This window comes from Ovis canadensis, chromosome 4, assembly GCF_042477335.2.
Source record: "Ovis canadensis isolate MfBH-ARS-UI-01 breed Bighorn chromosome 4, ARS-UI_OviCan_v2, whole genome shotgun sequence".
In the NCBI taxonomy this organism is placed as follows: Eukaryota; Metazoa; Chordata; class Mammalia; order Artiodactyla; family Bovidae; genus Ovis; species Ovis canadensis.
The window spans coordinates 126,774,528-126,801,660 of NC_091248.1; the positions used below are offsets into that span (position 1 = coordinate 126,774,528).

Here is a 27,133-nt window from a genome sequence, read left to right on the forward strand (position 1 = left end):
CATGGGACGGGAACCGCTTCCCCTTGGGAGCCGCATCTGCAGTTTCTGCCAGTGATGAACGCGGTTTCCATCACAGATCTTTGTGTCTTGTCCCTCATTCTAACCCACTGGCTCCGGTCGCCCCGGTCCAGCACCTAGCCCTGGCACTCCGCCCATTTCCACCTTCCTGCAACTGGCGGCCCTCCCCCTGGCGCCTCCCCTCAGGCGGCTCCCGCTGATTGGGGTCTAGGAAGAAAAACTCTTCCCAGAACGAGCCCCGGTTTGTGGCTGGGCCCCGAGTACCCATCTGTGGAGCACTCCCGGGGGCTCGTGAGAAAACCGGACCCCCTGAGTTCCGTAGCGCAGCCGAGCGACGCCGAGCAGAAGCCCGGTGGGGCACAAGTGGCCGCCGGGGCCGGCAGGGGGCGCGCTGCCGCGGCTGGCGGGCGGCGCGTCTAGGCCCGAGCGGTCCCCGGGGTGCGCTCTGTGCCCACAAAGCGCCAGCTGAGGGGTCGCCGCGGGCCGAGCGAGTGGGGCCGAACCCGCCCGCCACCCGAGCTCCGCCGCACGGCCGCCCGCGTCTCCACCGCGTCCCCGCGTCCCGAGCAGGCCGGGCCCGACGGGCTAGCGAGAGCCCGGGCGGGGGAAGGCAGGGCCGGGCGCGCGCCGCCTGCGGAGAGGCCGGGGGGCCGGCCTGCGTGGGGCGGCGGCGGCGGCAGCGGCGACTCCGGCTCCGGGCCGGACAACGCAGGGGCCATGGCCGAGGCGGCCCCCGCTCCGGTAAGGGCGGCCCGCGCCGCGCTGAGCGCAGCGAGCCCGGGAGGGTCGGGGCGCCTCGGGCTCTGAGACCCGGACCCGAAGGGAGGCGGGGGAGGGCGGGGAGCCGGCCTCCTGTCAGGCTCGGGGCCCCGGAGTTCGGCGCAGCCCCGACAACTGAGCAGAAGACACCTCTCTCGGGGTCCCGCCAGCAGGGGAGGGCCAGGGAGCGGGGGGGACACCGACGCCGAGCGCGGGTCTGGGATTGCTCGCTCTCCGCTTCGTGCGGTCTCCGCACCTCCGTGCGAGTCCCCGGCTCCCCATCCCGCTTGGAGGTTTGCAGCAGAGACAGCCTCTTACCCCAATGGGAGGGATGAGTTCAGAAACAATCCCCCCGCCTGGTGCCAGCCCCGCTGCAGGACGCGGGGGCAGGGGAGGGTGGTGGCTTGATTTGATGTTTTCATCAGCTGTTCTCCAGCCCTGGGAGCGGACCCACAAGAGTCACCCTCGCTGCAGCCCCCCACCCCCACACCTCCACCCCCACCCCAAGCCTCGTGCAGCCACAAATGCGGGGTGACGGCAACAGTTAGGTGTGTTGAAGGACCGCGGGAGCGCAGGGATCCCCAGTGCCCAGCTCGTGTCGGGGGATGCCGGACACACAGGAGGCCCTCTGTCGGGATTGCCGAGTGCTGGTTTCCGAGCGCGGGATTACCTTCTGCGTGTTTATTCATCCCGCGGATGTTTACCGCAGGCCGGCCGCGGGGCCAAGCCGGCTCTGTCCATGGCTAAGCCAGCAGAGCTGGCCGAGACCGTCCCTGCATACAAGAGCCTCGTGAGAACCAGCCAGGGACGCATCAATACCAGGACTGGATAGGGGGGCCCAGGATTTGCCAGCTAAGAAGCCTCTGCGCACCCCAAGTTCAGCCATTGTAATGGCTCAGGAGCCAGACTGGCCTACTGAGTTGCAAAGTGAGAGGAGGAAAAGGGGAGCAGCAGCAATGGGGCTGGGGACAGAGCGGAGGAGACCTATTTTTCCCTTTCGGATCTTGTTTTTCCAATATGGTAGAGATGATCGTGTGTCTATGCTAGCCCTGTCCAATAGAAATATAATGGAAGCCATATAGATAACCTTAAATTTTCTCGTAATCACACTGTATTATTTATTTATTTATTTTTGCCAGACCCTCTGCAGTGAAAGCTACAGAGTTCAAACCACTAGGCCGGCTGGGAATTCTCAGTCGTCACATTTTTTAGAAGTAAAGAAAAACAGATGAAATGAACTTTCATGATATGTTTTATTTAGCCCCGTGCATACAAAATGTTTCGCTGTGTAATTAGTGTTAAGAAATTATCGATGAAGTTTTACATACGCCTCCTCATATTACGTCTTCAATACCTGGTGTGTATTTTATACTCACTGCACATCTCAACTGAAATGAGGGCATTTCAGGTTTTCAGTAGCCACACGTGGCTACCATATTGAACAGTGCAGGTCCCATGGAGAAGACTCAGGAGGGATTGAAATATTGATTATGAAAAAGAGATAAGATCAGTGTATTTTAAAATGTGGAAGGAGGTGGCATTCAGAGCCCAAGGTTTAGAGTAGGATGAATCTTTTTCCTGAGGGAAGGAAAGAAGAAAGCATATATACTAAGCTACTGCTGAATTTGAAGTGAGGAGTGTGAAGAAAAAGAAGAGAAAGTTGAGAGAGACTCCCCCCATTCCCACTCTCCAGGGTCTAATTACTCTTAATTCTTAAAGTAGGAGGCCATGTCATCTCCTGAGAGGCAGGGGGCCTGCAGCAAACAGGAGGCTCAGCCTGCAATCCCTGAACCAGCAGTGCTGGCATCACCTGGGAGCCTGTTTAAAATGCAGACTCTAAGTTTTCCTCCCAGACCTACTGAGTCAGAGTCTGCATTTTAAGGGGATCTCCAGATGTGCTCATTAGTTTGAGAAGCGCTTTTACGGCAAGTTGAAGAGGGCCAGGGGCTTATAATGGCCAGTATGGTGGGAACCAGGCAGTGTAGTGTCCCTGCTGAGCTTAGAGACCAGGGGTGTGTGGTGACACCAGTTTACCCTGTTGTGTGACTTCATTTCCTTGGGCTTCCCAGCCTCCTTCCAGGAACAGAGAATAAGAACAATTGATTCAAAGCTGGAAGTTAGCCGAGCCGCTGAGGCAGAAAGAGAAGTGAAGGGTTGAAGTTAGCTGAAATGATCAGCCAAGGAAGAAAGCAAAGCCTGGAGTAGGCTGGTAAACCAGAAGCAAATGGAAGGGTCAAGGGTTCAATGGGATTGCAGAGCAGGTGAGAGAAGAGTAAGGTCGTGGGAGCCAGAGAGATCAGAGGTTGTGGCCAGAGAGCAGGTTATCAAATTCATAGCCAGAAGGCTTTGCAGAGATATCCTCGTCCAACCTCCTCTTCGTTGTAGGAATTTCATTAAAAAAAAAAAACAAAACAAAAATGCACTCATGTTTCAAAGTATGCTCAGTGAGCAGGGGAGGGGGGAGCCTGTTATTTTCTTGGAAAGACCTAGTTCCATACTCATTTATACAGACCAAAGTTTCCCTTCCCGAAAATTCTATGTTGGTTCTAGTTCTGTCTGCCCTCTGGAGTAACCCAAAGTGGATCAGATTAAACAAGTCTGTTCTGCCTTCGGTTTTATAACCTGCAAGTATTAGAAAAGAGCCACTGTGTTTTCTCCACACGCAACATTCGTAGCTTATTCAACTACTATTTCATGGTGTGGCCGTGGTTGTCAGCCAGGTGGTGGACGGGCGGGAGCTTAATTAAGTCAATAAAGAAGGGGTTTATCAGAGGGCACGGAGCTCGGTGAAACCTGGAGAGATCCTGGTGCATTTCGAGCTTTTGCGGAGGCAGAGGATGCCACCGCAGCCTGGCCCCTGGGGGGCTGGCTCAGGGCCTTCCACCCCAGGGAATGCCCCAGGTCGCTGCTTGGTCCAGTTTCACCTGGTCACTGTCTTAGCTCATCCACCCATGAGTTCTCTTGGCGTTTGGTGCCACTGAGCTCCACAAAGATGAGGCTTAAGCAGGCAGTACTAAAACTGTACTTAGGGTAATCGCAACTGGCCACGGAAGCAGCGCTCATCTGATTTGCTTTGGATTAGGGCCCCTTCTAACACTCAGTGTCTCCTCCCATCTCCTCACTGCGCACAGACTTCCGAATGGGATTCCGAATGCCTTACCTCCCTGCAGGCGCTCCCTCTCCCCGCAGCCCCAGCGGCAAACGAAGCTCACTTGCAGACCGCGGCCATCTCCCTGTGGACGGTGGTAGCAGCCGTGCAGGCCATTGAGAGAAAGGTAGAAGTCCACAGCCGGCGACTGCTGCACCTGGAGGGCAGGACGGGGACAGCAGAGAAGAAGCTGGCCAGCTGTGAGAAGACAGTGGCAGATCTCGGAAACCAGCTGGAGGGCAAATGGGCCGTGCTGGGGACCCTGCTGCAGGAGTACGGGCTGCTGCAGAGGCGGCTGGAGAACTTGGAGAACCTGCTGAGGAACAGGAACTTCTGGATCCTGCGGCTGCCCCCGGGTATCAAAGGAGACATTCCAAAGGTAGGCCTTGCACTTCGGGGTGGGGAGTGCAACCCCTCGTCCTTGCTATTGTTCAGTCGCTCGGTCGTGTCGGACTCTTTGTGACCCCATGGGCTGCAGCACGCCAGGCTCCCCTGTCCTTCACCATCTCCCAGAGCTTGCTCAAACTCACGTCCATTGAGTGCGTGATGCCATCCAACCATCTCGTCCTCTGTCCTCCCCTCATCCTTAGACTGTTAGTAACGGGTGGTCTTGGTCAATCAGTGAAGGCTGAAGGAACCAGGAAGTGGCTCTTTGTCTATTTGGGAAGCATTCCATGTTCAGTTTACATGTTCTGATCATGGAAAATGTCAGACTTCAGACTGGAAGACTCTTCTTGGCCCAAAGCTGGCTATCCGGCAGATGGATTTTTTTTTTCTTTCTCCTACCCATTATGGCCAAGTCACTTTTTTTCTGTGTTAACCTGTCTGCCGCAGTCTTGATTGGAAACAAAATTAAATAGCATTGAAATCAGTCAATTTGAATTTGTTGGGAATCCTGGTTTTGAAAAAAAGAGGACAGAGGAATGAGATGTAGAGTCAAATGGTTGGTGTAAGGACGGGGGGCTGTCTGTGGCTAGGATCCATGGGGGGCCTGTCCTTCACCCTTTACAAGGTGCGCTCTAGTGCTAGGGCCCAGCCTCTCCAGAGGGAATAGCCCATAAAACAGCAGGAAATAAACGCCATTCTTGAGCTCTGGAAGACAGAGGCAGCTAGTTTCCAAAACCTGTTTATTCATTCATTCAACAAGTATGTCTTGAACACATACTGTTTGCTTGGTATCTAGTTCCTGAAGGCACAGCAGTGAACAATTCATGCAAGCTCCCCTGAAGCTTAAATTTTAGAGGGAAAGACGTTACAAACAAACAAAATAAATCCGTTTAAGTGCCTCAGTAAAAAATAAAAGTGTTATCTGGTGATTTCTTTTTTAGATTGGATGTCAGGGAAGGTCTAGTAAAGTATTTAGGCTAAGAGTAAATGACAGGAGGGACCCTACTGGGAGAAGGTCTGAACAGGAACCTTCCAGGCAGAAAGAATACCTAGTCCACAGTCCCAAAGGCACAAACTTGGAACACCAAAAGAAGGAAAAAGGCCAACCAGTTGGTGTGCCGTGAACAAGTAGTGCATGTCCAGAGACACGGGGGTGACTCGTTTAGGGCAGGGTTTTTCAGCCCTGGTTCTACAGGAGTCATCTGGGAGACCTTGAAAATTCTGATGGGCGTCATGTCTAGATGTTCTAACTTATCAGGTTCAGGATGGGGCCTAACCATTGATCTTAAAACTCCATAGACGATTCTAACATGCGACTCTGGTTGTAAACCACCAGTGTAGGGCCCTGGAGACCGAGGTGAGGAATGTGGTCTTTATCTGAATTAGAATGAGAAGGTTGGAAGGTTTTAAGTGGAGGAGTTGTATCTGGTTTATATTCTGAAAGAATCTCTTTGGCGTCTACCTGGAGAATGGCTCACGGGGGTAAGAACAGAAGCAGGGAGAAAACCCTAAGGCAGCCGTCAGGGCGGGAGGGCCAAGAGCGGCTTGGCTGAGGGTAACAGCAGTGCAAGGGGAGACGAGCGGGCAGATTTGGGACATTTTGATGGTAAAATTGACAGTAAGATTTCCTGATGGGAATTAGGGAATGAGGAGTTAAGAACAATAATAATTGTAAATTTACTGCATGATAATTTCTGAGCACTTACTGTTGTAAGTACTTGGGTTACTTTCATAAGAAGTCTAACTTGCCCAAGCTCATACAGTCAGTAAATATAAATAGCAGGGTTAGATTGTGATGCAGTTGGCTCCAGAGCAGATGCTCTTAACCACGGACTCTCAGGTTTTTGACTTGGAGGTCTGGGGGGATGGTGTTGGCATTTATGGAGGTGGGGAAGAAATTAGTGCCCCTTTGGCGGTGTTTGAGATGCCTGGGATATGTTCAGGAGTGCTGCTAATCGGTCTCTGAAGCTCAAAGGTGAGAAATATTTGGAAATCATTGACGTGCAGATTGTATCATAAGTCATGAAGCCAGAAGCAACGACCTTGGGAGAGAAGGTGGAGAGGCAGGAGAAACGAGTCCGAGGACCAAGCACCAGGGGTGGGAGTGGCGGCCAGTGAGTGTGTGGGTCACAGGGTCAAGGGACAGTGGTCATGTGGGCTGATACGTTGCTGAGAGGTCTAGAAAGATGAGGATGGTGAATGCAGTTTGACAACTTCACCAGGGACCTTGCAAGAGCTGCTGCAGGGCAGAGAGCGGGGGATAGAAGACTGAGTGTGGGTTGGGGGGCAAACAGAGGGGATGGAGACCCCTTCAAGGAACAGGGGTGAGCAGGTGGCCAGGAAGGTCAGAGCAGCATCTGAGAGAGAACCTTCCCCGCTGTATGGTGTGTGTGTAACTGAGTGCTTCCTGAAGTTCTTTGGAGTAATTTAAACTTGCTGTTGGGCCATAAGAATAGCAGAGAAGTTAAAGTTACTTACTGTCTATGGGTAAATGGATAACATTTAAACTGTCCTTCTTAAACTTCCAATTTGTATATAAAATAATGTGATTCCTCTCAAAGATTACTTCATGAAATTAAAATATATAGAAGATTTACTAGATTGAAATATGGGCCATAGGAATAGTTTCATGTCCTTGATTTGTTGAAAATGCTCCTACTCTGCCCTTATTTTTGAATGCTAAGTTCAAAATAATTCTCCCTCAAAAATCGTTTCTTAATTTTCATTTTTCGAATTGTGGTAAAATATGTGTGACATAAAATTGACCATTTTAGGGGAGGGGGTGAAAGAAAAAATATTTACCATTTTAACCATTTTAAATAGACAGTTCAGTGGCATTACGTACATTTCCCTTGTTACGCAGCTACCACCAGCATCCATCTTCAGAACGTCTTCATTTTGCAAAACTTTAGTGATGTACCCATAAATCCTCCCAGGACCCCCTCCCCCAGCCCCTGGTGACCCCTGTCCTGCTTTCTGTCTCTGTGAATCTGTCTGCTCCAGGTCCTCATCTAGGCAGGCTCATACTGTATCTGTTTCCTTGTAAGGGAGTATTTTCCTGGGCTTGACACCTTCAAGATCAATCCATGTCTGGGCAGGTGTCAGAATTGCCTTTTTAAGGCTGAGTAATGTTCCACTTCTCTCACAGTTTTAAAGGCACCAGTCCTTTTTTTTCATTACATCAAATGCCATTGGTGAAAAGTTTAATAACAAATCAATTCTTGTTTGTAAGAAATATATTTTTTTCCCTCTCTGGAAGCTTTTATCTTCTGTTTGTACTTGTTATGTCTTGGGTGTACGTCTTTTAAAATTTATGTTGGGCGCTTGGTGTCACCTTTCACAATCAGAAGACTGATTTTCCGCTCTGGGAAATTTTCTTCTGTGATTCTATTTTTCCAATCTTTCGTTTCCCCCATCCACATTTTTTTTTCTGTTCTCTTTGTGGAATTACTGTTTGACAGATGATGGATTCTTGTCTTTGTCTCTTTAACTTTTCCTTCGTATTTTTCACCTTTTAAACTGGAGTTCTGTTACTTTTCCTTCCAGCCTTTCTGACTTTTATTTTAACAATTGTATATTTAATTGTAAAGAATATTTATTTTCTCCTTTTTTAAAGCAGCCTGAATTTTTCTTTTTTAACGGATGCAATAGCTACTTGGATGTCTCTGGGAATATGTGTTAGAGCTTTTAAAAATGTGTTTTTTTAAATCTAGGATTTTTTTGTAGTGTATGTTCATCTCGATGCTGTTAATTTTGCTTATTCATTCATTCATTTGCTTTACTTCTTGGCTGCACTTAGAGCACAGGCTCTAGGCACGTGGACTTCAGTAGTTGCTGCACTTGGGCTCCGCAGTTGTCACACAGGGGCTCAGTAGTTGTGACTTGTGGGCCCCAGTGCGTGCAGGCTACAGCACAACGTGTAGAATCTTCCCAGACCAGGAATCGAACCCATGGCCCTTGCTTTGGCAGGTGGATTCTTAACACTGCACCACCAGGGAAGTCCAGTTTTACTTTTTTTTTTAATTTAGCTACACTGAGTCCCTAGTTGCGGCTCACTCTCTTAGTTGTGGCATGTGGGATCTAGTTCCCAGACCAGGGATCGAACTGGGGCCCCCTACATTTGAGAGCATGGAGTCTCAGCCCCTGGACCACCAGGGAAGTCCCAGTTTTACTTTTTTTAGTATTGAGTAATCTTTTTTAAAATACATATTTTTTAATCTAGGATTTTTTGTAGTTTTTTTTTGGTTGTTTGTTCATATTTATAAGCGAAGGATTTGATTAATAGGGTAATTAGAGGAAGCTTGCATTTTTCTCTACCGTCCCGTCAGTCTTTTTAACCAAAGGATCTTTCCTTTTGCACGAGAGACTCTCTCCTTAGATGCCACATATAGGTGGGCTTCACTTCAGGGTGCCATGCAAGGAGCAAACAGGCAGTGCGGGGCCCACCAAGAGGCCAGGAGTGAGGCAGGACTCTGAGTTAGCCCCACACCAGGATGGGGCACAGTGGATGGGACAGTATGGGTACTGTCTCCAGACAGGTTCTTAGATTTCTTTAGAGATGAAGTCTGGGATTCAGCTTTGGGGTAAATGCCTCTTTACCAGGGCTGATGAGGACAAGAGAGGGGGCCCTACTGTTCCAAAGATAGACCTTCAGACTGCAGTTTCCAGCCACTGTTACTCCTACTCAGTGTCTCTGCCAGCTTTGAGCTTGCCGTTCTCTGCATTCCTCGCTGCGGTCCTTCCCCGTGCGTTGTCAGAGATGCCGCTTCCTTGTACCCCAGCCCCAGCACTCGCGCGTCCTCTAGGTCTCAGTGAGAAACTCGTCAGAAGTTCTGACTGGGGCACACCCTCTCCTTCTCGTTCTTGGTACTGTTACTAATATTTAGTGCCCCCTGGTCTGACTTGCTGTCATTTCAATGGAACTGGGGTGGGAAAGGAAGTACGTGTGTGTTTAGTTCACCATCTTGAACCAGAAACCCATACTGATCCTTCCTTTTTGTCATTTTATCATATGTGTTTCTGTTGTAAGCTTTCACACATCTTTTGTGTAGTGAGGTTAGATAAAAACTTGACTATTGAGTTCATCTACATTTGCCCTCAGCTGGATTTTAGATGCTGAACAGGATGTGAAATGAGTAGTTTATGATGCTAGTAGCTCCTAAGGAACAAAATTTATGGTTGATGACACAGATGAAACAATTAGAAAATGTAATTGCCTCACAGAATTGTATAGACCTTTGTATTTTAAAGGATATGTGAAGTTTATGAAGATGAGTATGTTTTTATTGAATTTTTTAATTTGGGGAGAAAAAATACACACGAACATATATATATGAAATTACCAGGGTTGTTCTCATTCTCTTTCCTTTTTCCATAGGATCCTGTTTTTATTTTATGGATTTAATCTCTCTCAAATCCTTATGGTATTACTAGTAAGGTTTTTATAAAGATTCTGTTGCCTAGTTTTTCCACACTCATCCTCCCCCTCTTTTCATTTTAGTCTATCTTGGTCATGCTGTAGGATTTCTCAGTGGTCATGGTATTTAAAAGTTAACTCATATTTAAGAATAAAACTGTGGAAAGCTCTCAAGTGGGCGAAGGAAGAATGAGCCGTTATGATGATGGCAGAAGTAGAGAAGCTTTATACTAGGTGACAGTGCCCACACCTGGTACCTTAATACCCTAGGCCCCTCTTGGATTTCTCTACAGAAAGACATATCCATTTGCCTACGGATAAGCTCCTAGCTTTAGATAGCATTATGCTGGAAGGTGGGGTTCCTTATGACCATTCCCTTCATGCAACTTGACTCCAGCTAGGCAGAATCCATAATTGAACTCTGAATGCATTCTCTAATTTTCCATGCTTAAGTATGTTTCCCATTCCTGTTAGGTCTGTTTATAACCTACCTATTAGGATTGACCAAAGTCCCACCTTTTCTAGACTTAGTCCAGCCTCTTTATAGCTGTTTCCAAAATCTGTTGTCCAGGTCATTAAGCTGAATATAGTCGTATGCTTCTTTTAGACTGAAACTGTATATTTATAATCTTGCTGCTTAAGATAAGCCTCGTACTTCATGGATATCCACTATAGGCTCTGTTCTGTGAATTAAATACTGCTTTGCATTTGTACCTCTCTCTATTGATGACTAAAACTCACAGCCTTAAAGTTTGTCACAGTGAAAACATCATCAACTCTTGGAGGTTAGATCTGTGTCTTAAGTCTTCCCTATATCCTTTTGGCATCTCACATAGGTTTTTTTGTAACTAGTAGGAATATATATAGTTGGAGAATGAAATGGCAACCCACTCCGGTATTCTTGCCTGGAGAATCCCATGGACAGAGGAACCTGGCTGGCTGGCTACAGCCCTAGGGTTGCACAGAGTCAGACATGACTGAAACAACTTAGCTTGCCTACAGGCATATAGTAGAGAGGTGATGTAGTAGAGTGATTGAATTGCAGTGAGAGAAACTAACCCCAGTGTGTTATAATTGCAGGTGCCTGTGACGTTCGATGATATCTCCATCTACTTTTCCACTCCAGAATGGGAAAAATTAGAAGAATGGCAAAAGGAACTTTACAAGAATATCATGAAGGGCAACTATGAGTCTCTCATCTCCATGGGTGAGGCTAAGTTGGCACCGTTTGAATGAGGGGACAGCAGCTCGGAGCAGTCTCAAAGCAACCCCTTTTCCTCCAGAGTCCTCATTTTCCCTCTGTCCTCATACATTTCTGGTTCCAAGCCAAAGATGTCCAATTCACCCTTGCTAAAAAGGAAGTCATAGTTTCTCCTTCTGCCAAGTCAGGGGACAGAGGGTGAAGTTCAGGGGTGTGGGTGTGCCAGCTGCAGTGGTCTCCATGGTGTCCTGTCTATTTATGGCCTCGCCTCTCCTCATTGAGGCGCAGGCGCTCTTATTCCATGGAGGCGGCAGTCGGTGGGCCTCGGCCCTCCTCACTGAGGCGCCCTTGCTCTTACTCCATGGAGGTGGCAGTCGGCAGGCCTTGCCTCTCCTTGCTGAGGTGCACATGCTCTTACTCCATGGAGGCGGCAGTCAGTGGGCCTCGCCTCTCCTCACTGAGGGGCCCTCACTCTTACTCCATGGAGGCAGCAGTCGGTCCTCAAGGGGTATAGAAGCCTTTCTCACTCATCACCTCTCCTCCCACCGCTTTCCCAATAGACACTGTCCATGGTTGGAGGTGAATGGATGGGGAGAGTGGTCTAGACCAGTGGTCCCCACCCTTTTTGACAACAGGAGCCAGTTTCGTGGAAGAAGACAGTTTTTACATGGATGGGGGTGGGGCTCATGTTTCAGGTGGTAATATGAGTGATGGGGAGCAGCAGATGAAACTTCACTGGCCACCGGCTGCTCACCTCCTGCTGTGTGGCCCGGTTCCTAACAGGCCGCAGACTGGTACCAGACCATGCCTTGGGGACCCATGTGCTAGACTCAAAGAAATTCCCTGGGACTGTGGGCCTCACAGCCTTCAGTTCAGCTTCGATGGCTGTTAGTTGTCATCCTCACTGATCACTTGTCATACCCTCTTTCCCATTTTCTTCTCGTAGATTATGCCATGAATCAACCCGACGTCTTATCTCAGATTCAGCCGGAAGGAGACCGTAATACAGAGGACCAGGCTGGGCCAGAGGAGAGCGGGATTCCCACGGACCCCGGTGAAGGTGAGTGGAGAAGAGAGATCCACCCTTTGTCTCCCTTTCCTGGTCAGAGGTGATAGCTTGGAGCAGAGGTAAGCAGGGGCTTCTGGAGGCTCTCAGTCCTAAAGCAAGGAGACTGTGAATGGGTCAGCAGGGCCTGGAAATCACCTTGTCCAAAGCCTTCACCCATCAGTAGCACATGCCTGAGAGTATTGAGGGAGCATGTGTCCAGCTGTTCAGAAGTGTTGAGGGGCTGGGAGTCTGCATGGTCCCTCAGGGATGCACGAAAAGGGCAGACCTAATGATGCCCATCTGGGTGAAGTGGGTTTTGCCCAGTTTGGGAGCCAGTTATCACTAATTAACTCCCCCTACTTTTTTTTGGTTTGCATCTACTTGATATTATGGGGGGAAGATTGCTAGCCCAAGTTCAGTTGTTATTTCTCTCAAGTCCCACCTGTTACCAGAAAAATTTCATACAGATTTTGTTTGCTAGATAGAAATTTCATCCCCCAGACATCTCTGTGAGATGAATATCTCTGACAACCCATCCTCATTCCATGCACTGGTATTTTTTTTCCTAGCATTTTACTATGAAGATTTTCAGTCAGAAAAGTCAAAATGATTTTGCAATGAACACAGAGATACCAATCGCTTAAGATTCTATCCCTGGCATTTTATTCTACTTCCTTATTATATGTGTGTCCATCTCTGCATCCCTCTGCCATCCATCAATACATCCTATTTTCTGTGTATTTCAAAATCAGTGCAAATAGCAAGACCTTTCCTCCTAACTAGTTCGGCATGGATATAATTAACCTAGAGTTCAATATTTGTTTATATATTTTGTGATACACATTTTATATACAATGAAATGCTCAAATCTCAAGTGAACTTTCTCTGAATTTTGAGGAATGTATGTCTGCCACATATTGTTTTTAAGAATGTGTAGGTGATTATATTTAGGCAGTGTAACAGGTTGAATTTTATTAATCTCTATACCTTGGATATAAATAATGGTCTAAAATCACATCACAAGTAAAGATGGGTTATTTGATTGCAGAAAAATTCATTATTGGAAGTGGCTCCTTAGTCAGCTTTATTAGTTACCTGACATAGGCCTCAGTGAGAGAAAATGAGTATGTCATTTTATTGTTTGTGGATGAATGGAAATGGTGTAAGTAATTTGGTTTTGTGATCATACTTGAAAGTTTCATTTAGCTGCCGCTTTGTCAATTTATTTTTACCTTGGTTTTCAAGACTCCATTTGTGGGTAATCACCTTTTATGCTTTAATGTATTTTTACTTAAAATTAACAGTGTAAGCATTGAATTTATTTAATACTCTGGTTTTATTCTTTAGAATTTTAGTTTGCATTGGTAATTACCAGCCTAGTTATTTACCTGAACTTAAAGATAGGAGTCATAGAATTTAGACTGATCAATACATAGCATTTAAAAAAAATCATGCATGTCTAACCTTTAGAACCCTTAATATTTTCCCCCTTTTAGGTTTAATTACATTTTCATGACTTTTTATTCATTTAATTCAATTGCTTTCTTTCAGTTGCTCAAATTGTCAACAACTGACTTTTAAACCACCTCCTGTGTCCTTTCAGTACTGCCTCAGTACTTGTTTTCTTTTTTTTCATGATTAAAAAGTTGGATATTTTATTATTAAATTGTTTATTCTCCTGCAAGGCTGTTACTTCACTGTATTAAAAATAGCACCAGCAAACACAGTATATTGCAAAATTAAGGTAGTAATATTCTTCATTGGGCACTATACAACTAACAAACTTTTCTCCACTGGCAGTTATTTCTAGTGGGAAGATAATTTTGACCCAAATCCAAGGATAGCTGTAAGCAAGTTACAGTGTCATACAAGGTTTAAGATAACCGTGTTATCCTTGAATTACATAATTTTTGTAATTAGTTTTACCAGAGATAATTTCAGGAATTCTGAATATTATAACTGGAGCCTAGCCTAAAAATCACAGGATGCTGTGGAAAAGATGCACAGTGTTTATCTGAAGTCATTAGAAAGTTAAGGGGTATTTTCTTCAGGAAACATTGTTACAAGTAGTTTCTTTTGCTAAAAGTTGCTTCTTAAATATCTATCCACTACTAATTTAAGACAACTATGCTAGATTAAGTTGTTTCAAAGTAGTTTATTTAGCGGTTCCATTTTCACTCCTCAATAGATTTTATGCATTTCTCATATGCTTCTTCACTCTTAATTCATCTAGTTCTGAAGGGTTACTGAATGTCATCTTGATCAGCCAACCATCTTCATAACAAGACTTGTTGACAAGTCCTGGATTTTCTGCTAGAGCTTTATTAATTTCAGTTACTTCTCCTGATAGAGGAGAATAGAGTTCACTAGCAGCTTTCACACTTTCCAAAGCACCAAACTCCTCTTGTTTGTTCAACTTTGTCCCAACTTCAGGCAGACTACAGTAAACAACATCTCCCAAAGCTTCCTGTGCAAAATTGCTGATTCCCACTGTTCCAACACCATTTTCTATTGTTACCCATTCGCGTTTTTATGTGAATTTCCGCACCGATAGCAGAGGAGGGCCGGTGCGCGCCCGGATGGTACCCACTCGCAGTCCCCAGGGCTGTGGCAAGCAGGGCGCACTGGATGCCGAGATGGCGCGCAGGCTGCCGATCGCGGCCCGCACGCTCCGCACCGCGCACAGCGCCATGTTCGCACGGGTGCAGAGGGTCTCCGCGCGGCACCTAGAGCACCCTGGCCGGCCAGTACTTGCTTCCATAAAAAAAAAAAGTTCCTGACTGTGTTGGGGTTTCCAAGACTTCTACACTCAAGTAATTTGCTGGGAGAACAGAGGCCCCAGCATATAGCCATACTTAGGGCTGAGATTTATTACAGCGAAAGAACACAAAGCAAAATCAGCAAAGATCGAAGGTGCTCAGGATGCAGCCTGGAGGGAACTGGGGGCCAGCTTCAGGGTCCCCTTTCAGTAGAGCCTCATAGACCACACTTAATTTCTCCAACAACAAGTTGTGGCAACACACATGGAGTATCATCTCCCAGAGAGGCTCTCCAGAGACTCAGCACCCAAGGCTGGTCCCATAGGCCCCCTCTGTCTGGCATGTACCAAGATTCCAGACTCCCAGAAGGGGAGTGGATCTTCAGCATGAACCACAATGTAGAAACAGCTGAGACCCAGCGAGGCACTCTTAACATTGAGGAGAGCTTGAGATCAGCACAGGGAACTACTTGTCAGCCAGGGGCCAACCTTGGGAGCAGGCCTTCCAAGGACAGGCAGTCTCAGGCCTGCTGTGTTGACATGGGGCCACTTTAGATTTTCCTTCTCCTAACACATTAAAAACATCCTGATTCCTTTCAGTGGAGAATAGTGTTAACTGTTTGGTCAGCAAGGTGCCTAACAGACTGTCCGCGTGGATGCCAGGTGGATACTAATGCTGGGCCACTTCAGAAATGGGACTAATCAAATATTTTTTTCATTGATTATTCTTTACTCTGTTTATATCATTTTCCCATCTTATTCTAATAGGAAAAGAAAAGAAGAAAAACTTCTCATTATTGAGCAAGCAGCTATTCTCTTCTTTAACTTCATCATCTTTTTAAAGTTAAAAAAATTTTTTTTTAATTTTATTTATCTATATATTTTTGGCGGTGCTGGGTCTTTGTTGCTGTGCCGGCTCTTCTCTAGTTGCCGCCACCGAGGGCTGCTCTCTAGCTGTGGTTCGAGGATTTCTTGTTGCCATAGCTTCTCTTGTTGCAGAGCGCAGGCTCTAGGGGACTCGGCCTTCAGTCATGGCGGCTGTTGGGCTCTAGAGCACAGGACCAGTAGTTGCGGCACAGAGGATTAGTTGCTCCTCGGCATGTGGGATCTTCCCAGATCAAGGATTGAACCTATTTCTCCTTCATTGGTAGCTGGATTCTTTACTACTGATCCACCAGGGAGGCCCTTCAAAATTAACTTTAACACCCTGTGTAATTTGTTAGTAGACCAGTATGTTCATATTAAAATACTGATGTATTTTTAGAAACAATTTTCTAAAATATGTTTGGATTTTTATCCTTATTTCTTATAAAGCCCATAGTTTATTATCTTACTCCATTTTAGAGCTTTAGGAAGAACTATGCATTGTAATTAAGTAAAAATACATACAGGTAGAATAGATTTGGGGATAGTAAGGATACCTTGTGGCACCCCCTCCTTTTTATGTCCAAATATCTTGGAATTCATTTTATATCCTGTCTTAGTCACCATTATCTGAATCTGATGAAGAAATTATTGTTCCTTCCAGGGAGCAGTCACTGGTGCCTCATATCTTAGATAAAATTGCTTCAATTAGTAGAAAACAGTAATGAATGAGAGGATGCAGAAAACTATAAACCTGAGATTTTCTGAAATTCTTTGTTACTAGGGCCAAAATGCAGACCAGCTCTGTGTGTGTATGTGTGGCCATTATCTGGTCACTGATAGTTGTAATATTGAACTCCAGTATTTTAGAATTCTTCGGAGAAAAGCCTTAACTAAGAAGTTCAGACAGAATAACAACCAAAAGCCCATTATCTAGCCCTTCTTCTAGTTTGGAAGCCATGGACCTGAGCCTACATTCTAGAAAAGTAAACTAAATTCATTCCCAAACCTGCAGTCCTGAGGAGACTTCTTTGCTCATCATCGGTTAGGGTCCGTCGCCCTTATCTCCTTTGTCACTGGTCATTCTTGTCCAGCAAGACCATCTTTTCCTAAACAAAATCAGTGACTAAGACATTCCAATATGGTAAACTCTTTATTTTTGTTTAGCCTACATGCAGACAAGAATTACCCTGGAAATAAAACTTAGCTTAGTACACAAATACACAACATAATCACCTGCTGTGTTATACCTGCAGTTCCATATCTGCTTCACAAAAGTTGCAAAAAGAGTTTTGTATCTTTACCAATGGTAGTTTCATGTACCAGGCATATCCATTTTCTGCTTAAGAATTCATATCTCAGCATCAGTTCTAACTCACTTAGTTCATAATACATTTGTACACATCTCAGAACCTCAAGGCTCCAGCTTCTTCTCAGACAGCTTGGGCCCTACCTGCTTAAAGCACACATGATAACAGTCAACCAGCGTAGACATTAAAATTTTATATTTTCTTGCCGTCTGCCTTTCTATTTTAACCACCTCTCGAACCTAAAACCTCAGCATTTCTTGATTTCCTCTTACCTGATCAGTATTTTCCGTTTCTCTCTTCTCTAGCTTTCCCCAAAGCCTGCTGCTTGCATGAACCTGTGATTTCACTTTTATTCCATGTCTCTTTACGTGTCCACTGTTAGGGTCCCCCAGGCCTGTGAGGATGTGCTCCAGGTCCCCCTGTGACTGGGCCAGCAGTCGCCCTTCTGTCACCAGGCAGGTGACACACGAGGCCCCCTGACCACTCCCGTCTCCGGCTGCTTTCATCTCACTTCCGAAAGGTGCTCAGCCCTGCACTCCCACCACTCCCACCGAGTGTAGCAGGCACAACCATATTCCATGCACTCAGTGACAGCAGTGCTAAGACCCAGTTATTTAATAAAATAAATATTTACTTTGTTGTCCTAATTTAGTTAGTTAAATGACGGGAGGAACTTACTTTAGCATCACTATTCAAGAAGACCCCGGGTTTCCTTCCCAGGGTTCCCCAGGTTCAGTGAAGGCATGCTGAACGGAACAATAGCCACTCCCGTTTCTGGAGAACCGCCTTGGTGTTTCAGTCCTCCTCAGCTTTTATGGTTGGCTGCTGACTAATACTGTAACAAACGACTGGAAAGAAACCACATGCCCATCAGCGGGAGACGCTGAATGCACAATGGTACAGCTACAGAAAGGAAGGAGGAGGGTCTCTGTATAATGCTGCAGACACGCATCCCAGAATATATTGTGAAGGAAAAAATAAGGTCCAGGACAGTTGGTGTAGTATGCCTCTTAAAGAGGGAAAAAATGAAGATGTATGGAAGATTAAAACGAAAGCCAAGGAGGATGGCTACCTACACAAGGAAAGAGACTAGAGACGGAAGCTAGATCTCTTTAAATGTATTTTATACTTTTGATTTTGGAGCCTTGTAAATATTTTACATAGAAAAATAAGATACAAAATCAAACATGCTGAAAAAAATAAACTGTATACCACAAAAAATCTCAAGTTGAGTCCATACTTTTGTTAATAATACTGGTATAGTTTTGAAATGTACCTTCAGATAAAGCAAACATTATGCAGTGTTATTGGGAACCAAGATTCTCAGGATAAGAGAGAACAGATGCAAGTATTAAAGCAGTTTCATAAATATTGATATGCATTCATTATATTTTGTTTTTCTAAATGGTATTTTATAGCTCTGTCTATTGAAAAGACCTAGAAGCAGTGACAACCTATTAACAATTAGCATCCTTATCATCCATGTTATGGTCTCTAAATTCCATTTCTCAGATTTTGATTGTGTGGTTGGAGTGGAAAACATGCAAGATGAATCTGGTCTAGTTTGTTATACCAGAAATGGAGGAAACTAGAGATTTGATGATGTGAAAAGACATAGAACTGATCTGAAGGGGTTCCCCCTAGCCAAAAAGGGACAATTTGAGCATCGAAAAGAATAATGACTTGAACTTACTTCTGGAACAGAAACAGATTCACAGACACAGAAAACAAATTTAAGGTTACCAAAGGAATTAGTGGGGGTTAGGGAGAAGGAAATAAATCAGGAGTTTGGGATTAACATATACACACTGCTGCTGCTAAGTCACTTCAGTCGTGTCCAATTCTGTGCGACCCCATAGACGGCAGCCCACCAGGCTCCCCCGTCCCTGGGATTCTCCAGGCAAGAACACTGGAGTGGGGTACCATTGCCTTCTCCAATATACACATTACTTTATATAAAATAGATAAACAACAAGGACCTACTGTATAATGCAGGGAACTATATTCAGCATCTTGTATTAACCAATAATGGAAAAGAATCTGACAAAAAATACATATATATATATATATATATATGTGTGTGTGTGTGTGTGTAGAACTGAATCACTTTGCTGTATACCTGAAACTAACACAACATTGTAAATTAATCATACTCAATTTAAAAAATGGTTTCAGAAAAGAATAATGACTGCAATGGATTGAAACTCACCAAATATATAACATTCTATGAGTTCGTAATGATAAACTAGAGAAAAAGTAATCAGAACCACTTGAATCACATTTGGAGGTTCTAGAGCACTAACTCATTATTTAGAAGACTGATGAATGAAGCAGTTAACATATATATTATATACATATGTTTATAATATGTATAAACATGTATAATATTTATAAAATCTTGGAGGAAAAGATAAGGTTGGACTGTAGTTAATACACTTCAGCCTTGTAGCTCAAAGTAGGAAGTTCAAAAGGCAGCCCACAATGTGTATAGAACCCTGTATTCTCCTGTCTGTCTGCATAACCTGACAGTCTGTTGGGCCTTGTCCAACCTCTTATTTCTGCTTTGTGTATACCTTTAGATCCCAGCAGTCTCTAACTTATTTAAAAGGCATTGAGCAATAACAGTGAGTTCTGTTCATTCACTAGGAATAAAACCATAACCTGCATACAAGGCTTTTTTGGTAAATAATATAGAGAGCTTGAATTTACTCTCTGGACCCTGTCAATGTGCCAGCTTGTTCTTTTAGGCCAAAAAAGGCTATATAGACCTTGGCTGGAATAGCAAGCACAGCTGTTTCTGTACTGATCAAATGAGGCATGTTATGTGCAAAATCTTTAGAGGCTGTTCTTTTTTATTTTCCCAAAGAATCCCCAAGGCCTGAGGAACTTGCAAATACTATTCTCCCTACTCTCAGGGTTTAGGAAACAAAAACCTGTGTCATTAATAAGCAAAAGTAATATGCTGTCTTGAAAAGAACATGGAATTGGGAACCTGAAAAATGTTTCTGAGCAATCAGATCTGTGCTTAAACCTGATTTTGTAATTCTGATAATATATTTGTTTTTAAATTAACATTCTTAAAAAGTTTTTGGTCAGTCTTGTTTGTTCGGTGGTGGTTTTTTCTGTATTTTAAAGTAAACCTTTGATAATCTGGTGTTTCACTGTAAATGTTTCCTTACTGGAAATTTACTTAACCTCTGTGGGCCCCCTCTAACTTAAATGGAGAGGAGATCCCCTGCTTCCTTATCTCATAAAAATGCTGTGAGAGAAAAATGTGAAAACACTCTGAAAGTAAGTGTGCTGATGAAATGAAAGGTACTCATGCTTCTAGGTGATTTCAGGATGTCATCTCCAAAATAAAAATTTTTATTTGTTTTGAAGGGTCGGGAAGGTCCCATGGAGAAGGGCATGGCAACCCACTCCAGTATTCCTGCCTGGAGAATCCCATGGACAGAGGAGCCTGGCAGGCCACAGTCCATGGGGTCGCAGAGTCGGACATGACTGAGTGACTATCACTTTCACTTTTCACCACCAAAAATAGTGAATCAAGGTGAGTCTATCATGGAAAGATTCATACATTTGGTTTCCTTTTGAATTGGCTCTCTGGATGTTATATGTGTTTTTGTTTTTTTAAGGCTGATTTTGTTTTGTTGTTATAGTTAATTAGAGATAAATATTGGGGCAAAATGTAGTATTCAGCACACCAGCATGATTATTTCCACTTTCTGAGTCAAGCCCTGAAGACGTTTCTCTTCCCCCCACACCCCCTCCCCCCCACACACAGAGCCTGGCATTTCGACATCAGATATTCTGTCTTGGATTAAACAAGAGGAAGAGACCCAGGTTGGTGCCCCGCAGGAGCCCAAGGAGAGTGACATGTGCAAAGGCACCTATGCTGGTGAGTACCAAGCCACCCAGGCTCAGAGTATGTCAGACCACTGAGTAGAAGCTGCAGAGGAAGTGGGGTTGTGGAGGCAAGGAAGTGGGTGAGGAATAAGAAAAGTGCGCGGGGGGAGGCTTGTTCAAGTAAGAAATGAAACTGAAATCCAACTAAGATAAATTTTAAGTGAGAAAACACACTCTTAAATGTGAAGACAAATTAGAACTGTCAGAGGAAGGAAAAGAAGTGCACACGGATGAAAAGTATGAGGGGAGAGAAGGGCAGAAGAACATTGGAGGATCGCGTAGAAAGGGCCGAAGCTGGATGGGGGTAGGGGAGACAAGCCAAGGCACAAATGAGGGTCTTAGTGAGGAGCTCTCCCTAAGGACAAAACCAGGACAGGAGAAAACACCTGTCTTCTAAGACACTTAGCGCCATCTGTATTTTGCCATCTGAACAGGAGAGAATCTCAAGGTCAGAGGAGACACAATGGTTCATGCAACTGAATGCAACCTATTTGTCTTTTGTGCTCTGTGCTTAGACCCTGGAAAATCAAAAGAGAAAAAGAGTTTCTGCTCTTCCAGAAGTTTTGTTGGAGGGACACATTTCAGTACTAGGCATGCCTATTATTAAACGTCAAGGGTGAGTGGGATGGATGACTTAACTTATACACAAGAAATAAGGAGTCTGGAGGACATTCCATCAGTTATCCTCTAGGCATTTAGATAGAGCCTGAGAAGGACATGAAGCTGGAACTGGACTTACAAAACCAGTACCAGTGCTTGGGTGTGACTTAGGAAGCTGGGAAGGGCGGGTATACTCTACAAAAGGGAGGGCAGGGTGAGCGAAGATACAGGAGCAGAAATTCGTACTGTATTTCCTGAAAGATAAAGGGACAGAGAACTATGTTGAGGGGTTTATCTGACAGAGTAAGGAGGAACAGGATTAGATAAATAGACGATTTTAGGCCTGGTCACAACAGGCAGCAGAGAACACCTCAGAGTGTGTGTGCCAGTAATGAAACAGTGAAAGTCACTGGAAAGACAGATGCCAGGGCCCTTCTTGTCCAAACGGAAGCACCGCAGAGGCTGGGTAGCGAACTCTCCGGTGATGGACCGCGAGCCCGGCAGACACCCTGGTGGTTGTCTCAGCCGTCTGCTGACTTCCTGCTTTGCGCCGGGCAGGGACCCGGGAGAGCTGCAGGGAGCCCAGGGGGTGGCCGGGTGTGACCCTGAGCTCTTTCTTGCAGACGAAGAGCTGGTAATCAAGGCCGAAGGCCTCGCCAGAGCCTCCCTGTGCCCCGAGGTGCCCGTCGCCTTCACTTCACCAGCAGCCGCAGCTAAGGAGCCGTTCCCGGACGTGACCTTCAAGAGCCCGCAGTCCGCGCCCCTGGCACCGTTTGGTCGTCCAGCCGCCGACCTGGCCGAGGCCTCGGAGGGACAAGTGACCTTCACGCAGCTGGGCACCTACCCGCTGCCGCCCCCGGCCGGGGAGCCAGTGTTCTCCTGCCACCACTGCGGCAAGAGCCTCAGCCAGGACCTCCTGCTGACCCACCAGTGCGGCCCCCCGGGCGAGCACGCCGCCCCCTGCGCCCAGTGCCCCAAGCACCTGCCCCCGCCGGCCGACGGCGGCCCCCCAGCCCCCGCCCGCGAGACGCCCCCCACCTGCCCGCACTGCGCCAGGACCTTCACGCACCCGTCCCGACTCACCTACCACCTTCGGGTCCACAACAGCGCCGAGCGCCCCTTCCCCTGCCCCGACTGCCCCAAGCGCTTCGCTGACCAGGCGCGCCTGGCCAGCCACCGGCGAGCGCACGCCAGCGAGCGGCCCTTCCGCTGCGCGCAGTGCGGCCGAAGCTTCAGCCTGAAGATCAGCCTGCTGCTGCACCAGCGCGGCCACGCGCAGGAGCGGCCCTTCTCCTGCCCGCAGTGCGGCATTGACTTCAACGGCCACTCGGCCCTTATCCGCCACCAGATGATCCACACGGGCGAGCGGCCCTATCCCTGCACCGACTGCAGCAAGAGCTTCATGCGCAAGGAGCACCTGCTTAACCACCGGCGGCTGCACACGGGCGAGCGGCCCTTCAGCTGCACGCACTGCGGCAAGAGCTTCATCCGCAAGCACCACCTGATGAAACACCAGCGCATCCACACGGGCGAGCGGCCCTACCCCTGCGCCCAATGCGGCCGCAGCTTCCGCTACAAGCAGACGCTCAAGGACCACCTGCGTGCGGGCCACGGGGGTGGCTGCGGCGGGGACCGGGACCCCTCTGGACCGCCGCCGGACCCGCCGGGGCCCCTCCTACCCGGGCTGGAAGCCTCGGCCCTGGGCGTCAATCCGGAAGGTCTGGAGGCCAATCAGTGGTATGGGGAAGGCAGTGGGGGTGCGGTTTTGTAAAGCTGTCTCCTTTCAGGGTTATCTATGTGGGCAGGGTAGGGGCAAGAGGAAAGCCCCGCCACCCCTCACCCCGCGGTAAGGACTGCTTGGCACATCGAGGAATGTGGGGTCCTGAACACTTGACTAGAACAGTGCTTGAGTTTCGGAACTTGGGAAGAGCACCACGTTGCGAAATCCAGGAAGACCTGGAAGAAAGCCCAGCTTCCCCATCTTTTCAAAAATATGACCGAAGCAGAAGTTAGAAGAATGTCGCAGAGGTTGGAAAGCAAGGTTCAGCCTCTGATGATCCATCATAGGTTAGTAAGTTGAGAGTGGTTGAGCTCTATGTAGAGTCAGGTGTATGGAAGAGCCTCCAAGCACTGAAGCCCACCGTGAGGCAGAGAATGTTTGCCCGAACCTTCCTCACTTCCTTGGTCGTGTGACGGCTGCTGGAAGCCAGTGCCCAAGCCCTCCCCCCTGCTCCTGCTCCCCTAGCAGAGCTCCAGTGTCCTGCCCTGCCCAAAATGATGACTCAAGACTGCCTTCCTAGGTCTCCCAGAGTAATCCTTCTAATATATTTTGTTTAATATTGAGTGAGCAAAAATCTTGATGTTAAAAGCTTCTTAAGGAGAACAATTCTTTCATCAGCTTAATTTGAAGCATCCAGGCTTTTACTGCCATTTAAGCTACTAGAAAGCTTTGCCAAGGTCCTGGTTAAGAACTTGGAGGCAGGATATGCAGCCCCAGCTTTAAAAGCTAGAGATCCCAGAGAAATGATAGAACAGCCTAGAGTTTGTGCCTGAACCATGTTCCTGAGAGCCACTTATATGTCATATTCTTCCTTATCGTTTCCAAGCCAGTAGGTTGGCTTTTCCATTCCTGGTGTCTGATATTCTGACAATCATCAACGGAAAAGGCTACAGCACCTTCTAGAAGCATTACAGAGTCCTGGACAGTGCCCATGGCCTCTCAGCTTTTGCTTCCTCAGTAGTGAGATGACAGTTAAAATGCAGCTTTCTTGAGCCGGCATTGCCTGCTCAACCCCTCCTGGTGATGGACAGATTGAGGGGCTTCATAGACCCCTGAGAGCTAAGTGCCAGACAGGGCAAGGGCAACCTCTTCCCGCTGGTGTTCCTTCTGGGGAAATTTGCCACCATGTGTACCTTTGAAAGGGTTGGTCAGTCACCAGGCAGCATCTGAGCCTGGTCCCATTCCTAAGTGACTTTGCAGTCGGGCCACTTCCCCTTTACAGATCTCACATTTTCATCTGCAATGTGAGGCTGGTGAAAGGGAAAAAGTGAACCTTTAGGATTAAAAAATATATATATTGTGGTACATTCCTTCTCCTGCCAAAATCCTATCTCTATCTCTGGTTGTTATCCAAGGAAAGCAAAATAAGACAGCAAAATCAAGGCAGAGAAGTTCTTGCTGAAACTTGACTGAAATCAGTCTGATTTGTTGTTGACCCGGTTGGAAACTGGGATAGAAGATGAGAGCGCAGAAGCCCCAAGTCCTGGGCAGAAAAGTTGTTTGTACCTCTGGCACTCTCCTGTTTCCCCGGAACCTCCCTATGGTGACTGGGACGAGGTCTGCGAGCATTTAGGCAAGACACTCTCTTGACAAAATGATAAGGGAAGGACCCGTTTTCCCCATCGTCACCCAGCGCACACTTCACCCTGCCTAGTTAAGTGTGACTGCACTACGAAAAAGTGTCAGCCCAGCCAGCTTCACTTCCAGGAGGGTGCTGTCTGAACATGCTGCTCTCTGGATAATCACATGTATAAAATATCTGCTCTGTGACATTCACAACACCAGGCATCACAGGAGCCCTAAGAGATGTGTGTGAGACCTAGTCCTCTGTCATAACTTAGAGTCTGAAGGCAAGGGTATGGAGCACACCAAGAGATGATGAACAGAACCTTGACATACTGGATTGAAGAGTTTTCTAGCTAGGATCTGGATCCACTACCATGGAAACTGGGGAGTCCTGGGGATCTCAGAGCCCGAGTTCCAGCTTCACGGGTAACCACCTCCCTGCCAGGAACTCGAGACAGATCCAGCTCTGGTTTGCATGTCCCTAACGAAAAGGAAGAAGAATCACAGTGCTGTCCCCCTGTGGGGAGCTCCCTTCTGAAGAAACGGACTTGCACATTCTCCAGGGTTTGCCAGAGAAGGCACCCCTCCCTGAACTAGATGTGGTGATGGATGAAACGACCTGGAGAAGCCTCTTTTACTCGAAGGTTTCCTGAGGACACAGCTTATTAATGAAAGAGACCTGGGGATTGAAATGCTGCAGAGAGGTCCCACAGTCCCTGTTGCAAGGAACTCTAGCCAACCGGGACTCACAGTTTGGCAAGAAGTGAAGAGTTCACGTACCCACGAGGTAAGAGCCATGAAGCTGAGTGAAAGGGAATGGCAGGGTCAAGCCAGAAAGATAGAAGTGGAGGTTATCCAGTTGTCAACTGTCAAACGGACCAGGGGTGCAGCCTCTGTACCTTCTGGTCTCCTTTCCCTCCCACAGTCTTCTCACCACATAGAAACCCAGGCTGGGTCTAAATTAGAATTTGTTTGCTTGAGATGCAAAAGTGGATAAGTGGGGGAAAAAAGACCATTTGGAAAGATAAGTCCAACAGAGAGGCTCCAGTGTGTAGAGTAACTTGGCTCAGCAGGGGCTTCTGAGATAAATCATACCCTTAACAGTATCTGAGGCTTGGTCATCCTGACTGGACTCAGTAGGAAGGAGGAAGACTGGGAAACCTGCGCTCCATCAGTCGGCCCTCTGGCCAGGAAGTGTGTACTGTCGCACATCAACAGGCACCATCTCCGCGGAGTGGATCCAACTGTTGACTGTAACCAGATTCACGCTTTGCTTCCTTACTAGATTTTTCGTTATCACTGTAAGACGAACCTCTGGTTCAGCCGCCAATGTGAACCTAAATGGAGTTGACCGTCTGGAAAGTGAAAGAAGATGACTCTGATCTTTCATGCTGGGTGTTTGTTACTAGAACACCCTGGCCGGGTTCTGGCTGCTTTACATAGCTTCCTAGCAGTGCTTTACAGCACTTCCCTCACCATTAATAACAGCCTGCAGACTTTCCCGCTGGGGGGACTCCGCTGGGCTTCTTTGTGGAGCATTTTTAAATATTTGGGTATCCATCGCTATCTCAGACAGAACCAGACTCTAGAGCTTACCTGGGAGTAATAAATGTTTACTGTCTCAGTCTTAGAAAGTCTGGTTGATAAGAGAGAACCCGAGTCCCTTTATTTGTTCATTCCAAATGGGATGGAGAACTCCGCTTACATGTCCTCTGGAGGAGGAGCAGAACACACTGTCTCCCTGTCCCCTACCCCCAGCTACATCCCACACTGTAGCTTCTTAGACAATAAAAAGCGTCCTCCTCAGCTGCCTGAGGACCACTGAGAAGCTGGGAGGAAAAGTAAGACTCTCCCAGAATGCTCTCACAGACCAGGAACTCTGTTACCGTCTGCGCCGTGTTCTCTGCTCTTGGTGGAAACCTTTGACCCTGCCCTCTTCACCCTACAAAGGAAGCAGTCTTCTCACAGGGTTTTACACAAAGGACATTCTTTGACTTGGGAAGAGCCAGTCTCTTAGAAACAGAGGATCCTCCGGTTGGGGCACATGGGCGGGAGATGGGGACAGGGAGTGCTCAGGCCTCGCAAAGGCATGTTTTGTGGGTTAGTGCAGCTTAGTGGTGTAGGGCATGGGTTTGGCCCAGACCTAGCGAGTCCTGACGTTGTAAGAAGTGACATAACAATTTAATCATCGTGAGTCTAGTTTTCCTATCTGTAACATAGAATGATGCTAGGTCTTGGATGTGTCAGGGTTTAAGGGGAAACTGTGAAAGTACTTGGCATAGAGCTTGGCACACAGAGGTGTCAGATCGGCAGCAGTCAGGAAAGGTGCAGGCCAACTAGAGAGGGAACTGAGGCCGTGCTGCAGAAGCGCG

At 46.9% G+C, this 27,133-nt stretch overlaps 1 protein-coding gene and 1 pseudogene across 2 annotated transcripts; one reads left to right on the forward strand and one right to left on the reverse strand.

The window, feature by feature from the left end:
* The first annotated feature begins 416 nt into the window (after positions 1–416).
* ZNF398 (zinc finger protein 398) lies at positions 417–26,395 on the forward strand. 2 transcript variants are annotated; one of them, XM_069587040.1, is made up of 6 exons: positions 417–759; positions 3,948–4,304; positions 10,809–10,935; positions 11,876–11,989; positions 20,694–20,807; positions 22,039–26,395. In XM_069587040.1, exons 1-6 carry the CDS (start codon positions 736–738, stop codon positions 23,184–23,186), a joined length of 1,884 nt encoding a protein of 627 aa, XP_069443141.1. In that variant the 5' UTR covers positions 417–735; the 3' UTR covers positions 23,187–26,395. The 2 variants fall into 2 exon arrangements, with proteins under 2 accessions (XP_069443141.1, XP_069443140.1); XM_069587039.1 differs by having other exon boundaries at positions 443–759; positions 3,909–4,304.
* LOC138438954 (glycine cleavage system H protein, mitochondrial pseudogene) lies at positions 14,152–14,684 on the reverse strand (annotated as a pseudogene).
* Positions 26,396–27,133: the final 738 nt, after the last annotated feature.